Source organism: Hippoglossus stenolepis, chromosome 4 (assembly GCF_022539355.2).
Source record: "Hippoglossus stenolepis isolate QCI-W04-F060 chromosome 4, HSTE1.2, whole genome shotgun sequence".
NCBI classification, from domain to species: Eukaryota; Metazoa; Chordata; class Actinopteri; order Pleuronectiformes; family Pleuronectidae; genus Hippoglossus; species Hippoglossus stenolepis.
The window spans coordinates 2,743,358-2,761,405 of NC_061486.1; the positions used below are offsets into that span (position 1 = coordinate 2,743,358).

Sequence of the window (18,048 nt, forward strand, 5' to 3'; positions counted from 1 at the left end):
AGAAAGCAGCAGTGTGGAAACCTTTGGGTTCTTCTCTCCCACCCACTGCGAAACAGTAATGACTGGACCAAACAGTGGATCTGGAGAATCATTTCACTTTCATTTCATCTGTGTAAAAACCAAGAATAACCACAATGCCACCAAAGCTCCAGCTCTTGTTTCCACTCACAGTCGCAGTACAACTCTCTGCTTCTCCTGAAAGTAATGACTGTCTTGTTTTTTGGCGTTTATGTAAAAGGCCGGCTGACTCATGCGGTGTGGACGGCGAGGTCAGGGCAGTCTGCCGCCCGCAGGCCTGTTTTCTACCCCGCACTACAAAGCTGTGTTATCACAGCTCTGCAGGCAGCTGCTCTGACTCAGCAGAACAAAGACTTTAACTCTTTCTGCACCACAGCCGCCTCATGTTCATCCAAATACAGGATCACACTGTGGATACTGGAGTTATATCGACATGTAAAGCAGCTCATAAACTGTCAAACCTGCAATGAATATAATCTATTTCAATAAATCCTGAGCCTGAGCACTGTGAAGTGTGAAGACATGTGAAGGTGCAGGCAGGGGCTGTACAATGAGAGGGGCCCCTCAAGAACAACTGATTCCATTAGTCCACAGTGACTTAGTGAGCACCTCCTTGATTCATCAAATCAGCTCCGAGCAGGACACTGCAACGACAGTGGGGTCGGAAACCTCCTAATGAGGTCACATGATATTAGCTTTCTGCAAAAAGCTTTGTAACGTTCGAGGTTTGGTTGAAGACCGAACGTCTGAATGTTCCTGTGACCACGGTGGAGGTTTGCACTTTACTGTTGTTTATGTTCATGCAACGTTTGCACTTTGTTCGTAATTTTGATAATAAAGGAATAATTTGAAGATCGGAGTGATGTGGTTTGGCATCATGTGTTCATGTCCCTTTTGCCTGGGGCCCTTAAAGTCCCTTGTAACACTCCCGGGTGCAGGTAGTGAATATCCTCTCTCACACACACACAGTAACATGTAAACATCTCCGCATGTTATTCAAGAAGTTCCTTTGAGAAACAAGTTGCAGTAAAAGTGTCACAATGAGCTGTTTGCTCTGTGTGTTGATGGTCAGGTGGGGGTGACATGTAGCTGCAGCTCGTTTTTAATATTATCCACTGAGTCCTACATTTGGTTCATTTTATATTATTTACTGACTTGTTTCCTTTTCTGAATTGATTTCTCTTCAATAGATTTTTATCTCTGGTTTTGATTTCTCTTCTTCGAGCATTTTATCATCACTGCTGCCGAGGACGTGATGTTTGTGTCTGTGTTGGTTTGTTTGTCGACGCAAAACATTTTCAATCTTGATGAAAACAGAATCATATTTAAGGGAAATTTATCTGGAACTTAAATGTGGTTTGGTAAAGAGTCTGTTGGGCCTTGGTTGAGGCCTGAGCTCTACCGAGCAACATTCTGGTTTTATCTTTATCTTCGTCCTTCACTTAACTATTTTAATATTTCATTCTTTGTTTTCTTGCCTTTGATGTCTACTCATTAAAATTTTACACCAGCGTTTCTTCACTTCCTGTTTATATTTCATTTTATTTCTTTTATTCTGGGAAGCCCTTTATGTGACGTGGTTTCTATGGAGCGTCCTTCACACATAAAGTCTGATTGACTGATCATTCTGCAGCGTCAGGTTCCTGCTTCTGCCTGAGAGCCTCCTGTAGATGTTTCAGGAGAAGCTACACATCTGGAACAATCCTGCAACATTTCACGTGGAGCAGGGAGCTCGACAGCAGCGTGATGAATTTCACACTGACCACATGTCGGTGGTCACGAGTCTGACATCAACATAACGAGTTTCGATCACTTCCTCTGACCGGGAAGTGAATCATGCATCAACTAATGACTTACTCAGACCTGCTCGACGTGGTTTGAGTTGCTCTGATGATGATGAAACTGAGGAAGCAGTCGTCACGCAGTATCATTTTATTACATCAGTTACCAAGGCAACATCACTCTCTTCCTCATTTGAACAGATCAGAAAATATTCATCTTTTTCTTTTTCAGAAATTTCTATTTTCTACAAATGACCGAGACACACACACACACACACACACACACAAACGTTTTGTTTCTGAATTTCATCACAAATAATTTGACGAGTGAAATATACAACGAAAGGAGAAATCAACTTTCTGACGTGAGATAATGATTCGATGTGCGAGTCTGAACTAAAACTGGGCAGTGAACCACTGACATGTCGACATTATTCTCAAAATATATCACTTTTGATTGGCAGCTCGATTCAAGTTTGGCCCAAGATGTGAACTCGACTGCAGAAACAACGATGCATTCACGTGACAGGACAGCCTGTCGGAGAAAAACCAGACAGAACAACAGAAGAAAACATCACATGCCAGAGTTTCTGTTAGTTTGAGTTTCGCTGCATCTGACGCGTTTCCCCTGAACGTGTCGGTGATGATTCTGTGATTCTGTGTAAACATTAGCACTTTCTCTGGTTCCTGTCGGCACCAACTGGAAGACAAGCTTGTTGGAACCAAAACTATGTGTAAGGTTCGTTCCCATCATTGTTTTTTTTTTTTTTCGTCTTTCTGTTACACAATGAAAGCACATGCATCACTCTGCAAACTGTAAAATGTAAAAGTCATCACAGCCTGAAACAGGATCTTCATCGCGTCACAGCTGCTTTCAGACGCACATCGAGGTCCTGACGTCGTTCTGACGTTCTCCAGAGGCTCTGTACGCGAGGAGGCGGACGTCCGAGTGAGCTCGTGTGAGAATACAACAGGAAAACGTCCTGAAAATTCACAGTGAGTGAGTTGTGGACGTTTCTAACACATGACGGACACAAAACTGGTGGAATACAAATATCCATCTATTCATTTTCTAAAACGCTTTTCCTTCGAGGAGCACAGGGGAGCGAGACCCAATCCAAGCTGTGCGAGAGGTGGGGTCAATTTAGAGTCTCCATTTAACCTGACCCCGGTGTGAAGGTCTGTGCACTGCAGGAGACCACGCAGACAAAAATAACACAAGCAAAGTCCACGTAGAAAGACACTGAACAAACTGGGGTTTCAAACCAGTAACCTTCTGCTGCAAGGTGCTAACCACTGCACCACTGTGCCTCCCAAACCACAAATATCTCAGGATGATGAAGAGGATCCACAATCAAAGATATCAACATAGAAATACGACATTCGAGAGCTTTTGGCTTTAATTACTTCCTTGTTCCTGACATGTATTCATTGTTGTGAACGACCCAAACAATTTCCTGCTTCAAACTCAATCTTCAAACTCTCGAAAGAGGCAGAACGCAATTTTCCAGACAATTCTATCTGTCACGTGTGGAAAAATAACTCGACCCTGACACGGTGACGACACATACGATAGTTCTAGTTATTACTAAACAAAGGGATGAAAATGAGCTTTAACATGTGTGAGTATGTGACACTGAGTCGTGAATGTGAGAGGCGACGCGGGGTCGGACTCTGCAGAGAGGGAAACCGAAGGAGGACATTCGACTGAGATAACCAGCAGCGACCGAGTCACTTCACGTCACTGCCTCTCGTCCTCTAATGAAACCAAACATCGGGTCTGAGAGGTCGACTGGAGCTTCATGTGTTCACATCACTTCCCCTGTTGTCATTCTGAATACTACAGATACAAATACCTCCCACACGATGACTACTTCAATACTTGTGTGGTAATTATACTGTAAACTGCTTCTTTTTTTATGCCCAGACTGTAAAAACTGTCTCCTCTCTCCATCTCATTGGTTGATTTAAACAACGGGTTCATCCTCTTTTGCATAAAGCAGCAGATATGAGAGGGAGAACGCGAACAGGATCATAACTGACTTTGCAAGTTTAAACTGCTCAGAACTGCCTCAGTTGACACAGATAAGCCAGTTAGCAGCAGATCAACCGTTCAAACTCCTGAATTCCATGGTGGTGAATCATGCATCAGCTCATTAAGGTTCAATTCAACCACCGAGACGGTTTCTGCCGAACAAGCAGATCTGCCTCCGAGACAAACACGACTCACAGGAGGTTTTAGATCACCTCCATTTTGTCCAATGTCCTTAATTCAACGTCTCAGTGTTTCTGAAGTTACAGCATCTTCTACGTTGAACTGAATTTCATCTGAATGTTTGACTCATCCTGCAGCCGGACACTTTTTCTACGATGGAAAAGTGAGAAATGAAGAATTAACACAGGATTCAAACTGGTCGAATGTATTTTTCATTTCATGGGGCCTTTAGATCACTTTAATTTCTCTTCAATCACTGGACGTGTTGTTTTAAATTTTAATTAAAAACTGGAGAAATGGGGAGTTCTAACTTTTGAATGAATTACTTTAGACTTAAAAACCTTTTCAGACAATAATATAACAGGAGGGATAATACGAGGGTGGACTTCCCCCAACACGGTGGTGAGTGAGGACCTTGGACCCTCGGCTCTCGAACATGTTGATAAAGGAAAATCAAACTGGGAGGTTGGTGGTGAACATGATGGAACATGGGCGATGAAAGGTTCCTCCACCAGTTCAACAGGAGACGACGTCGCTCCACCTGCACGTGTTCAGTCTTCTCTCAGGTTCGTCAAATCGTCAGAGTTTGAACAGTTCGATGATGAACCTGTGGTCGATCTGTCCGACTCGGTTTAAAAGCCGCGGTTCTTCAAGTGTATCTCAGAGTTACTCCGTGACGTTTCTGTTGTAGTCGTACGACAGCCGTCGCTTGGCGGCAGCGTTCTGGGCGTGCTGATTGGCCGAGGGGAGGCCGGGGGAGAGACGCCGGTTGGTTGTCCGGGGAGCAGGTCGGCTGTCCTGCAACACAATCCAATGGGAGTGAGAAAAGTAAAAACAGGAACACAACCCACTGATTAAAAGTGAATTTCCCCGGTTTGTGGATCAATAAAGTTTTATCTGATCTTATTCATGAAGCAAATATTCAAAACATTTAATTTTTATGTGTTTCAATGTCTCATTTGAGTTTGGACTTTTGACATTTTATTGAATAAATATTGCAAACTGATCCAAATAATTTTAGGTCGATTGAAAACTCTTATCCTCCACTTATGTAATCCATGACTTTATAACTATAATAAAATATATAACTAAAGTAAAGTAAACTAAAGTAAACTTGCAGTATTTAGTTTCTCTCTTTGTCAGTATTATAGCACATTTAATGGGAAATTAATTTAACAGCAGTCATCTATAATTATTTATTCATAAAGCAACATAATAAAAATAATAATATGATATCTCAATATATATATATATATATATTGATGGACTTTACATAGGTTAAAAACAGAGAAAGCAAATACAAGCAAATAACTAGAAATATAAAAATTTGTCATTTAAAACCTTGAAGAAATTTAAAACCTTGAAGAAATTTAAAACCTTGAAGAAATTTAAAACCTTGAAGAAAAGACTTGTGACTTTTACTGTGTTACTCATTTGTGTAATAGTCTGTGACAGATTAGATGGAATCATTAGCAAATAAGAAACAAATTCATGAGCAGCTAACAGGTGCTTTGTCTCGAACTCAGAGAGGAACTTGGGAAAATACAACTTCCACCAATAAAATACTAAAACGTTTCCCCGAGTTTCAAGGGGAAAGTTCTGCAGCTTCTCTCTCCGGCTGTTTGATGTGTTCAGTGCGTTCCTCAGAGGTGTGAGCGGTGTTTCTGCACACAGCAGCGCTCACATGATTTGCATGGAGCCGCAGTTCTCAAACAGCATCACTTTACATAGAAGCCCTGCAGCCTCGCACGGGGAACACTGAGCGCTCTGTTCCTGCTCTCACGTGAAATGAGGAGATATGCAGGGAAATCGTGTGTGTGTCGGAGAATCCACTGTAAAATCGGATTCTTCTCTGACTGAACGCCGGAACTTGTCAGCGTTAACGCGGGTCAAGTGACACTTTGTGTTGTGCAGCCGTTCCCATGTTTGCTCATGGAGCCGAGGGCGTTACTCACGGTGGGAGGCGGCTCCAGGTGGAGGGTCGTCAGCAGCAGGTCACGAGACACGCCATTGGCTCTCTTGTATCTCTGACCGATCATTTTGTTCAAGTCATGGAAACCGTCCAACAGCCTGCGACGTCAAACACGAGTGACACATGTTAAATTACAGATCATAATAAAACACAGATGTGCACTTTGTGTCAAACCATCACACTTATATTTGATCACATTTAGGGCAATACAACTAAATCAGTAATTATTGTAATATTGTTTACTAATAGCAATATAAAAAAGGTTCAGTACATATGGATATTTATTTAAGTACAGGGAGGAGGTATAACACATTACTGACTGACCTCAGATATGTAAAATGTTGTTGTTTAAACTTAAAAGAAATAATGACATTTATAGAAATAATTATATAGATTTATATATAATTTTGACCATATCGTCCAGCACTGATCATATTTACAGCACGAGTGAGTTCATTATGTTATAAATGAAAGTGAAAACTGACGGCTCCACTTCACAAACGTCAGTATTTCATGAAACCGTAATGGTCAAACTGTAACGGGCATCGAACACATGACGTGAATCACCCACTGGTTTTACTATCACTCGTTCATGTCCTGCTTGCAGTTCACCACATTAACCACTTGGTGGCTACAATTTAATATACTTCTATGAATGTATCCGAGCTGCACATGTGACCAGTTGAAATGAGGCCTTTGTTTGGACCCCCATGACCCGTGACTGAGTTCATCAGAAACAAACTGTAGAAATGTTTAAAACACAGAGTAACCTTGGTTCTCTGAGTGAAGAGACTGTCTACGTGTCTTTAACACTCAGTGAAGAGAGAAAATTATTCCTCTCACTATAATTAAGGTTATACAACTATTATCCAGCAACTTCTTGTATGAATGAAGTTACATATTAACAGATTATTTCGTCCTACTACACTGCACAGAAATAAAATATTAGTTTTTTAAATGAAAGGCTGTGAAATTCAGATTCCGTCATTCTCTTCAAGCTAATTATGAGCAGATCATGTAGATTTTCCAGCGGCTTCAGATATCTCATCATCTACAAACTGCCGAAAGGAGTTCAAACATTCACTAAACACAGCAGGAAATCTAAATGATGTGGTTATGTGAACACACATGAAGGAAGTCTACGTACCCCTGGTCCTGGCTGGCTCCGCCCCGGAGGAGCTGCGCCAGGGTGGGAACAGCGTGGAGGTCGCCCGGCGAGGAGCCAGGCGGCGAGGGGAAGGCCTCAGCGAAGACAGACGCCTGCAGAGGAGACAGACGGACAGAGAGAGAAGCATCAGAGAGACAGTGGAGGGTAACAGTGTTTTCATCTGCCTGCTGCACGTGAGAAGATTTTTAAACTTTGCCAGACCACAGACATAACGACAGATGTCAGTGATTTCTAACTCAGGTTGTGGGTTTCATCCACAAAATTTCAAACATGTTTGATTTTTATGATTGGAAATTGTAGAGTTTCCAGTTCAGTTGGTGACATTAGAATTATGTCTGTGAGCGCCTCAGATGAAAATGATCATTTCACCACATAATCCGTTCAGATCAGCTGAATCTGACCCTGAATCAGCCGGATTATCCTCCAGTGTGATGCAGACATTGAATAAAAGATTCTGGAGAAATAAGAACAAGTTAAAACACTAAGTCTGCATGTTGTCACTGTGTTTCATGTTAATGTCCAGTGTGGAAAAACAACCCTGACAGCTCAGAGCGGGATCATGTGAATATGACATCAGACACGTAGACAAACTACTGACTCATCTTTTTAAAACTTCGTCACCTAATCCCCCGGGGCTGTGTCGGGTCGAGCTGTGTTTCCATGGTAACGGTGCAGTGGTGGATATTGGTGTAATTGTTTTAACATTTTCAGTTTTTTATGTTTACTAAAAGTCTGTGAGCGATTTGCCTGCGTGCAAACAGGCACTTATTGGTTCTTACTGACGACGTATGAACACAGAAACAACCGTACCAGGTTCTGATTGGCCGACAGCCTGTCTCTCCTCGCCTCCACAGCGCCGGTCGGCCACCACTGTCCCGCGACGTCTCGACCTTCATCTGACGAGGGAAAGGCCGTCCAGGCGTCGTCTGATTGGTGGAAGGAGCTGTCCGTCCAGCCCTGCGTCCACTGGGTCGACTCCCCGGCTGCTTCCCGACACACACCCACACACACACAGACACACACACACAGTTATAAGCAGAGATATAAGGATCTTATACAGGATCCATTTCTGAGCAAATCAAACCAGAACTATCTGAAAGTGCAGAGGTTTATGTTTTTGTACTTTGGCGTGAAGTGAAGTTACAACTTGGCAGACAACTCCAGAGCAAACGTCTGACAGCACCTCTGCCCATAAACCCTCCTCTGGTAAGCCTTCAGAAATAAGTTATATAAAACACAGACATGTTTCTCTGCTGATAAACTGAGACGATCTAAATAATGAGCAAACCTCAGCTTAGCCTCGTTTAGCTCTGCAGAGGAAACTGGGCTTGGAGGTGATTATCTGAAAGCAGCATGATGAGGGAACATACGGACTCGTGAACACTGAGAGAGAAACTAAAAGGCACAAACACACACAGGCTCAAAGATGCCAAACAGCCACATACACGTGTCAGAGTGACTGAGTAAGAGCCAGTTCGTGACTCAGTGAGCTGGGAACGAGTCTGAAGTCGTTATTCATCACCGTGAGTTAGAATAGTTTCATCACATTAGACTAAATTGTGCTTTTGTTCTACATTTTTGTTCCTAGTTTGAAGTGGACATTGTTCAGCTGGAAAAAGTGATGCAACAAACCATAATTTAATCAAAATCAAACCAAAATGGGTTCTGGCTCTTAAACTTAATAAAAATACATGGAAACTAATTTGTCCAAACTTTGAACACTCTCAGCAACATTAAAAAACTCTGTGTCTGAAAACAACTTATCTCGAGAACCATTCATCGTATCAACTTCTCACTAAACTCCGTATCCAATTCTCCAGATTTTACCCGGAGGTGATGTCTGACAAACGACTTACGAAGAAAGTGCAGTTTCCTATTTGGTGCAATTTGCATACATTCAATATTCGAAACTCCGAATAAACAAGCGACTCGACAGCAGCAACGACGACTGAATCCTCAGTTCAGGTTCTGAGTCGAGCTCCACTGAACTTTGAATAAACAGGTGAACAGCTCTTTGTGCAGCAGCAGCAGCTCTTTACTTCAGGTTCTGCAACAGGTCACTTTTACGGATTCCGACAGACAACTGCACCGAGCATCACCACAGGTCAAAGAAACAGCCCGTTCCAAACAGGCGGGTTTAGAACGGCCACTTCACTTGGTTGTAGTAAAAAGGTCTGAAACTTGCAAACTCACTGTGGCCCTTTAAACCTGAGCGCATGCACACACATTCCTGAAACTGTACAAAAGGTTAACCTTGCACTAAACCTCTGAGTGTATCGTGACTCCGGCGCAGCCACTCAGAAGCTGCTGATGTTTTCATGTCTCCAAATGTGCTTTTCTGACATATTTCAAAGTGTGTGCTCGGCTTCTGACGCCGCTCAGTGTCGGACCTGTCAACTTTGACCGAAGCTCCTCTGTCACATGTCGACTGACTGAACTACAGCTGCGAGAGAAATGCTGAAGGAGGGAGAGAAAGAGGGAGAGATAGAGAGAGGGGGGGGAGGGCTCGACAGAAAGAGAGAACGACAATCAGGAGACTCACCGACACTCGCTCTGCTCCCACAAGGCACTGAGGCAGACATGGTGACCCCCTCGCCGCAGGCCGGCTCTCCGTCCGCCTGCATGAACACTCCAAACTCATCTTCCTCCTCCTCCTTCCTCCTGTCTGCAGCGGCCACGGTGGAACCCCTCTCCTCCTCCTGCTCTCTCCCACACCTCCTCTTCCCTTCCTGACCTCCGTCTCCGGCTGGCACTCTGAGCACCTCCTCCTCCTCCTCCATACAGGGCAGGCTGGTTGCCATGGATCCCAGGGGGGGCAGAGAGGGGTCAGGATTAGCCGGGGAGGGTGGAGGAGAGGTGGAGGGATCAGAGCAGGCGACATTAGGGAGGTCAGTGCTGCTCCCTCTGTTCTCCTCAGGACGCCTGACGCTGCAGGTGTCTCCGTCGCTTTTCCTCCGTCCCCTGGATCCGTCTGCAGAGTCCTGTCGCCTCCGCTCATCTTCTGCTGCACAGTTCTTCTCCACTTCTTTAGAACTGTCCTTCAGTGCGTCGCTAATGTTTGTCTCTTCCCTTGTGTGTCCGTCATCACCCTCATTGCTGACGCCGTCCAGCTCCCTCTCCCTGACCTCCTGTCTTTTCTCCTCTGACTCCAGCTCATCTCTCTGCTCAGACTCTCTGCTCCTACTGTTGCATCTGTTTTCTGCTTCGCTCTCGAGGATGGAAGGATCTTTGAGACGGAGAAGTGAAGATGAAGCTTCTCTCTCCTCCCCCTCCCCCTCATGTTTGCAGAAGAGCTGAGGTTTCATGGTTTTCTCATCAGACTCAACATCCAGCTCTTCATTACCCACAATGCCTGGGTCCCCTTCATGATGCCTCTCTGGGAGCTCCGCTCGGCTCTTCTCTTGTTCTCTCTCAACCCAACAAGCCTGGTGGTCAGCAGAGCAGACGCTGCCCTCTGCAGGCGTAGAGGACTCAGGGGAGACTGCAGCGCTGATGGAGACAGGACGGGTGGAGACAGAGACGTCCTCGCAGCAGTCGGAGGCAACGGAGAATTCAGCAGGAGTCAGACAGACGGTCGTTTGCTCCTCTTCACTTTCAGCTCTCTCCCTCTCTGCGTCTGCACAATCAGGAAATCCATTTACATTAGCCACTTTGTCTTCACATGGATTTTCAGTTGCTTCTCTGTCGTTAAAACCTCCGCTGTGTCTCGATTTAAAGTCGTCGGTCAAGTGTCCAGACTGGACGTGAATGATGTAATTGTTTCCGTTACGTGTTTTCAGATTCTCCAAGTTTGAATCCTGCTCCTCCTCTGAACAGTCGTGCATCCTGGGAGCGGTTTGCGTCTTCGGCTCCTCGCTGCTGTCGGCCTCTCTAATCTCTCCACCATCACAGCCACTGAGGGATTGTGGGTGAGGGCAGTTAGATTCTAGGTCAGGGTTTGCAGAAGCCAAAACAGAATTAGAGGACTGTAACTCCTCTTGCTTCTCCTTCCTCGTTCCTCTCACATCTTCTGTCCTCGGACCCTCACCTCCCTCGCCTTCATCCTGGCTCTCCCTTCTCTGCTCTCTCCTTCCACACTGAGAACAACTTTTAGCAGAAACATTGTGGCAGCATCTGGGACTTCTGCAAACTCCCTCTTTCTCTTTCTCCTGCCTGGCTCTCCGGCCATCCTGCTGCATGCTGGGAGATTGTTCACTGTGCAGGCCTCCTTTGTCTCGCTCTTCCTGTCTTTCTCCTGCAGCTCCCTCCCTGCTCCTCTGCTGCCTCTCTTTGCTTACGCCTGTTTTCTCACGTCCGGCTGCGTTACCGGACTTCCTCCATCTCCGGCCTGATCGCACTCGAACCCGGTTTGCTCCGGCCTGTGCCGGCAGATTTGACCCATTGTCCCTCCTCCCGGCTGGAGCGTCTCTGCCTCCGACCCCTGTCTTCCCTCTCAGCCATCCTCCGACCCCGCTGGAGGCTGCGACGCTTGTCCTCCCAGGACCAGGTTTAGCGGTCGAGTACAAACAGCTCCCTTTCTCAGTCCGCAGGAAGAGGCACTGAGTCTGCGTCTTCCCGCTGCCCTCCGAGGTCTTCAGAGTGGCGACCGTTACCAAAGCTCCAATCCCAGCCTGTCTGGCGTCCACCCCCAAGGGAAGCCCATACCCCATCCGACCCCACTCACCACTCAGGTGCACATCCGCAGGCCGGGGGCCGGCAGTTGAGCCCTTGTGGCCTGCGGGCGGAGCTACGGGGGCCTGACCTCCTCCCAGAAGACCTCCAGCCTTGCAGCGGTTCTTGGAGCACAGGGCCCAAGCTCGGAGGCCCCGGATCAGCGGCAGGTCTCCCAGGCCCAGCTCCAGGCGGCTGGGGAAGGGCAGGGAGGCTCTGGAGCACTTCTGGAGCATCTCCCGGGTGGAGCCCGACACATTCAGACAGGGGTAGTTGTTGTTGTTATTCTGCTGGAGCATGGTGCTCGTTGTTGGCCTCATCTATGTTTTATCAGCTTGTCCTTACTTATCCTTTATTAAAATGCAGCCTGTCAGGTCGAGTTGAACTCTCATCGGTGAGAGGAAACGCTGCCACTATCAGGAATCTATTCTTGATTCAGAGCGTGACCACGCATCGGTAAAAAGATATAGAAAGAACACAAAGGGCATCATGAAACAGCTGAAATCCTCTCACGACACAACTCTTAGTTGCATGAGATTGTATCTTAACAGTCAATCCTCAACGGAGGTTTTGGACAAGAAGCAAAAGAAGTAAATCAGAGTCAGTTGTTTTGAGGAAAGGGAGCTGGAGCTGCTCCTGATCCTCTGACGAAGAGAAGAGATGCTCAGGTCAGACGTGGAGCTGTCAGCGCTGATGATGGAGAGGATGAGGAGAAGTTTCCCCCCCAGACTGATGCTCTGTGACGGCGTCTTCAGATCCTCGCTGCCGTCCCCGTCCGCGGGCCTCTCGTCACTGTGGACTGACTCAGCTGTCACACAACAACCTGCAGGGGACAAGACAAGGAAATCAGGGGTCTGATGGAAGAATGTGACGTGTGCTCACAATGAAACAGCAGCAAAGTGATGTCGTGAGGACGGCATCAGGACAGAAACGTCAGAGAGACTCTACATCACTGATTCAGTTCGACTTTGGTTTGGCTCGGTGGATTTCAGCTGTGTGTGGAGGAGGGAGTTTGTCAGAGGTCAAACATTCGAGTCCAAGCGGCTCCTACACAAATAGGCCTCGGTTTGATGTCTAAATAAATGCATCCGCTCACCGTCCATCACGGTTGCCGGTTCAATTATCTGTTGCATCAGCCACAGAATCATGTCAGGGAGTGAAGATGAAAACGCCGGTGACTGTAATCCTCTGAACACCCACTGCTCGTGCCCACACAGCTGAGAGGATCTACTCTAAGTGACTGAATAAGCAGGTTTAGCCTCCTGTGATGAAGAGGAGTCAAACCACAGTGAACCAGCACCACCTGGGAGGAAGAAGCCTTTTCTCACCTCAGTGTCTCCTCAGGCTGTGAGGATGAAGAGTCCTCCTCTCTGCCTCCTCATTGTTTACAGGAGCCTGTTCAACCCTCACTGGAGATGGAGCATCCTTCTCTGGGCTCAGCATCATCCGTCCACTCGGCCTGCACCACCACCACCACCTCCTCCAGCACCTCCTCCTCCTCCTCCTCCAACACCGCTGCTGCTGCTGCACAACCGACCCGTCCGACGCCGTTCAGCTCCGTCCCATCGCCCGGATTCAGAGGCCCAGCTCAGCCCTGGATGTTTGCTCCGTGTCTCGGTCACTGCGCATCAGCTCCTCCGCCGCTGAGGCTTCACCGTGCGCCGCCGCATCTCTCCGCAGCGCGCACGATGACGGAGCTGCTTCCTCCCGCAGCCCACTCACACGGAGGGAGGGCGATTCGTGCCACACAGCGGCAGGGAGAGGAGATGAAAGCGGAAGGGTATGAGGGGTTGTTGGTGCCACACCCTTCAGACGTGACCTGCGGGTAAAACCTGGATAATTGGCTACGAGTTTATCTGAAGTAAAGACCCACTGCTGCACAAACAACATGCCCAAATTCTACACTGCACTTTGTTGGGTCCTGAACAATACACATGACAAGTGTGAAGCTGATAAGATGAACGGTTCTCAGACAAGACCTCCGGGGTAAAATCTGGAGAATTGGTGGCGGAGTTTACCCAGATTTTGACTTTCACACATGCACAACATGTTCACGACAGCATCAGATCCTCTGTGTTGTTCAGGCGAGTGGTGGGGCAGCCGGGTGCAGCAGACAGAGACAGGAAGTGACATATTAACTCCGCTGCAGAGATCACGTGATCATGTTTACAGCGTCATCGTCGGCTCTTATCACCACAAACTCTCTTGACATCTTCGTTGGTGTCTTCTACGTGTACATATTTGTTTTCTTTTTGGTTTTTTTCATCTGTGGCGCGTTACAACTGTCATCGACCCCCCCACTTGATCCCCTGCTGGATTCACACATCAACTTCTCCTGGATTTCTACGGACTTTATACCAGGAGGCCAGGCAGAGAAAGTCCGTAGAAACTGCCTTTGCAGCAGAATTTAATTTAGGAGCCCCCTACTGTCTTGGTGTCGCCAATATTATTGACCATTGTCAACGCTCGATAATTCACACACAAATTGTTACATTGCCATTCACCTTTGTTTTTACTCACCTCACAACACTGAAGTTCGGCTTCTTCCCTTTGGCAACTTCCAGGGAGTCTGCACGAAGGGATCAGAGAGTCTGCAGAGTGTGCATAGGGGGGGGTGCACTTATATAAAACCCCTGCATGTCAACTCCATTCTAGGTTATGAGATACTAAAATATTTAATGTTTTATTTACGTACAAGCTTCTACGTCAGCAGTGAGAAACAAACAGTAGAGGTGAAGCTCCAGTCCCTCCCTCCTCTGTTCAGTGGCACTGTTTGCTCCTCATACAGCATTAATCTCCACACACACACACAGACACACAGACAGACACACACCCTTGAAGCCTACGTAGCACAGCATCATCACAGCAGCAGATGAGTAGATGGGAACACACACACACACACACACACACAATGGGAAGACGTCATGCACCGTGTGAATAGTTAATCACTCTCTCCTCTTCAGTTCACCTGTTTCTTTCTGTCTCTGATCTGCAGCAGTTTTCTCTCTCTCCTTTTTCACGGTGACTGATTGAAGTTGAATTTAACTGTGAGAATAAGGATCATGTTGCTGTGTGGACACCAGGCTCTATATTTAATGTACAGTGCACTAAAAGCAGCTCGGATCTATAGATTCATGGTGTTGATGCCAAATTCTGAGCCCTGCACTTTCTGCGGCCTCAGCAGAAATCCAGATTCGTCAAACCGGGCTTCGTCTCTTCAGTCCTCAACTGTCCCGCGTTGTTTAACCCGTGTCCACTGCATCGTCACATTTCTGTTCCTAACTGTTCTTGGAGTGGAAACCCATTCAATGTTAGCGTGGATTCAGAAAGATCAAGGACAGATCAAGGAAAGCTTTTATTGACTTCTTAAAAATTGAAAAGTAGGAGTAGTTTTGAGATATAGATTATAATAATGAAACGGTTTACAATGGGACTTGTCCTTAATGTGTATGTGTATGTTTTTGTCTGGTTACCATTAGTTAAAGTTCCAAGGGGAATTATGTATTGACCATACCATTGTATGTTGACCTGTTTATGTGAGTTCTGTCTCTTTATTAATGGTTAATAATGACTTTAACAACCAGATGAATCAGTGTCGATGCTTTTATTTCTGTGCATGTGTCCATTGTTTCTTTACCTTGACAGTACAACAGCACAAAGTCATTAACCTGCTTTTAACCTTGATCTTATTCTTTTGTTGCTATTCTTGTGTCACATGTGTTGAGGTGTTTGTGTCTCTCAGGTTTTAAAACTTATTCTTTCTCTGATTATTTTTGATGACAATGAAAACCTGAGGAATCGCCAATGAGCTGAAAGCTGTTTTCAGTCGGTGTGAAGGTCAAGACACGAGCGAACAATCATTTGAACCATTATCGAGTGAATATTATTTTATTGATGAAACATCTTAACCAACATTCTTTCCAATGCAGCTTTGACAAAAACACTTGGCACTGAAACCCGTTATAATCTAGAAGAAATGTGAAGACTTGATTAAACCAGAAAATGTAAAATCTTCATAGACACAGAAGCTACTCGGTGTGCGTCACCTCCACGTGTCACTAAACTCTGCAAAACAGGGACAGAGTTAAATGTTAATGTAAAAAAATGTGGGAGTGGATTCGTCAGGACTTCTTTTATCACACGATTTCATTCCTTCTACCAACCGAGTAAATAAACCAAGTGATAAAGTCTTCATTCTCAAACTCTTGAATAGTAGTTTTTATTCATCAGATATTTGCAACCTTTTGCAAGTAAATGTCTAAATAAGTAACGTGTACAATTTATACTTTTCAAAGGTAAGTTGTACTGCATTTGCGAGTGAAACTTTAAATATGTAATAAATATTCAAAAGACAACATTTTCTCCCTCAAAGCAACTTTTATTGTAAATGGAGGATACACCTGAAGAATAAGGGGTAAAGGAACTTGATCCTCTCTCTTCTGTCTATAGATTTACTTTGTTAGGTGATGGCCTTTGTAAAAAGCAGAAGGCTCGCCACTCCTTAGCCTGTGTGTCATTGTAGCAGCCTTAGTGATATCATTTTTAGAGGTTTATTTTAGATATATATTTTTACCTTTACAATAGCATTTACCCATAGAACCCGAAATATCCTCCCAGTCTGCTGTCATCAAAACATCAACATCACTCAGGAGGTGTATCTTTAATATACAGTGGTGTCTTTATCTGGCAGTGTACAGTAAATACATAAAATAGATTAGCAGCAGGTTGGCTTAAATGTCAGAGAGCAACCTTCAACCAGGCGGTCACAGGTTCGATCCCCACAGCAGATAGAGCGCAGAGTGTCCTGCCCACTCACTGTGACTATCTCTGGGTAACAGCACCAGCTAAATGAATCAAATATAAAAACTATGGCAGAAAATGAGAACAAGCCATGATCCCAAAAAGCTCACACTTTTCCTTCAAGACAAACAAAATATGTTATCAGGTCAAAAAAAATATAACTTCCACTCCTGACTCTGGTGAATATGAAAATAATTACATTTCAGATTGAAGGGCTACCGCTTCAAAAAAGCAATTTAAATAAAGTCATATTTACATAAATATTACTCTGGCCTGTACTGTCGTGGCTCAAAATGAATTACTTTGAACTAATCATAAAATCACGGTCAAATCCATGAAGCTGATGTAAGTCAATGACTCATTCCAGCGTTTTTGTGAACACACAAACAACAATAAATAAAGAAGCAATCTGACATGTTTACATTCAGAGTGAAACCTTTTAAAACCAAACGAAATCCAATAATAATCAGGACTAAACTAACTGAACAAAACAAAATAACAGCCACATTTAAAATGAAAAAAAAAGGAAGTATATATGATATAATAGTAACAGTATTGCTGGTTGATGAAATGTCATTGCTTTTCATCACATTCATACTTAACCTATTCAAATATAATGTAAAAACTTTTCTTTAAGAGAGGTTTGCCACGTTGCAGGCGGAGCTTAACGAGAACACTGCAACCTCACCAAAGAAAAACAAAACAATTGAAAAGACGTCGAAGAAATCATTACAGCGTCCTCAGTGTTTAAAGTCTGACTCCTGCTCGGTTGTCGTCACGGTTGTCGAGGATTCACCTGTTCGTGTTTCCGTGGAAACCAAACACTGGGTGACTCGGGTGGTCTTGGTGACCGTGGTGAGAGTTTCCGACTCGGTGGAGGACACTTGGTGCTCTTCTGAGCTTTCCAGGGTGGTGAAGTCCAGCCCTGAGGTGTTGAGGCAGAAGGATCCCAAGACGTCGGCCTCACCTCCCACCTCCCCCTTCCTCATGGCCTGAGGAGAACCCTCGGGGGTTATCCGAAGGAAGCCTGGGGCAGAAGGAGAGGAAACAAGGACAGGCCGAGGAGGATAGGTGGAGAAATCAAGAGGGAAGAATGTAAGAGAGGAAAGGAAACTTAGTCTTGGGTAGCAGAGATAAAATGGGAGATGAAATATTAATAATTTATGGAATAAAAACAGGAAAACATCAAAGGTAAAAGGATAAATTATGTATAATGTCAAGTATTTTGCAACAGAACATATGGTAATGTAGAGATTAAAGAATATCCGTATTACACATTTGAAATATGTTAATAAGTCATAGTTCTTGTACTCAAAGAACCCAATGGTGTTTGACTTGGATACTACGAGTGCACCAGATCAACCAGTCGGGCATCGTTTACTCGTTAGGTCATTCACGGTGTAGCTCAGAAATACTCTGGGTCCAAATTGTACTTAATTTCCTA

General features: G+C 45.1%; 2 protein-coding genes across 3 annotated transcripts in view; both read right to left on the bottom strand.

Moving 5' to 3' along the window:
- Nucleotides 1-1,935: 1,935 nt before the first annotated feature.
- On the bottom strand, nt 1,936-13,531 carry si:ch211-14c7.2. 2 transcript variants are annotated; one of them, XM_035155298.2, is made up of 6 exons: nt 13,133-13,531; nt 9,697-12,627; nt 7,965-8,137; nt 7,134-7,246; nt 5,970-6,084; nt 1,936-4,812 (listed from the first exon to the last, which is right to left on the bottom strand). In XM_035155298.2, the coding sequence occupies exons 2-6, from the start codon at nt 12,122-12,124 to the stop codon at nt 4,681-4,683; spliced, it is 2,961 nt and encodes a 986-aa protein (XP_035011189.2). In that variant the 5' UTR covers nt 12,125-12,627; nt 13,133-13,531; the 3' UTR covers nt 1,936-4,680. The 2 variants fall into 2 exon arrangements, with proteins under 2 accessions (XP_035011189.2, XP_035011188.2); XM_035155297.2 differs by having other exon boundaries at nt 7,965-8,155.
- A 2,145-nt stretch (nt 13,532-15,676) lies between these two features.
- prx (periaxin) overlaps nt 15,677-18,048 on the bottom strand; it is a 30,474-nt gene continuing 28,102 nt past the window's right edge. Inside the window, 1 exon segment of the mRNA XM_047339688.1 lies at nt 15,677-17,631. Coding sequence (XP_047195644.1) covers nt 17,345-17,631 — 287 coding nt within the window. The 3' untranslated portion in view covers nt 15,677-17,344.

What these genes read in the sequence shown, in the direction of transcription:
- si:ch211-14c7.2 (XM_035155297.2), bottom strand. Translation starts at nt 12,124, where the DNA reads ATGAGGCCAACAACGAGCACCATGCTCCAGCAGAATAACAACAACAAC. An exon ending in TGTCGGCCAATCAGAACCTG is followed by an intron (nt 7,247 to 7,964) that starts GTACGGTTGTTT and finishes TCTCCTCTGCAG; the next exon opens with GCGTCTGTCTTCGCTGAGGC. An exon ending in ACCTGGAGCCGCCTCCCACC is followed by an intron (nt 4,813 to 5,969) that starts GTGAGTAACGCC and finishes ATTGTGTTGCAG; the next exon opens with GACAGCCGACCTGCTCCCCG.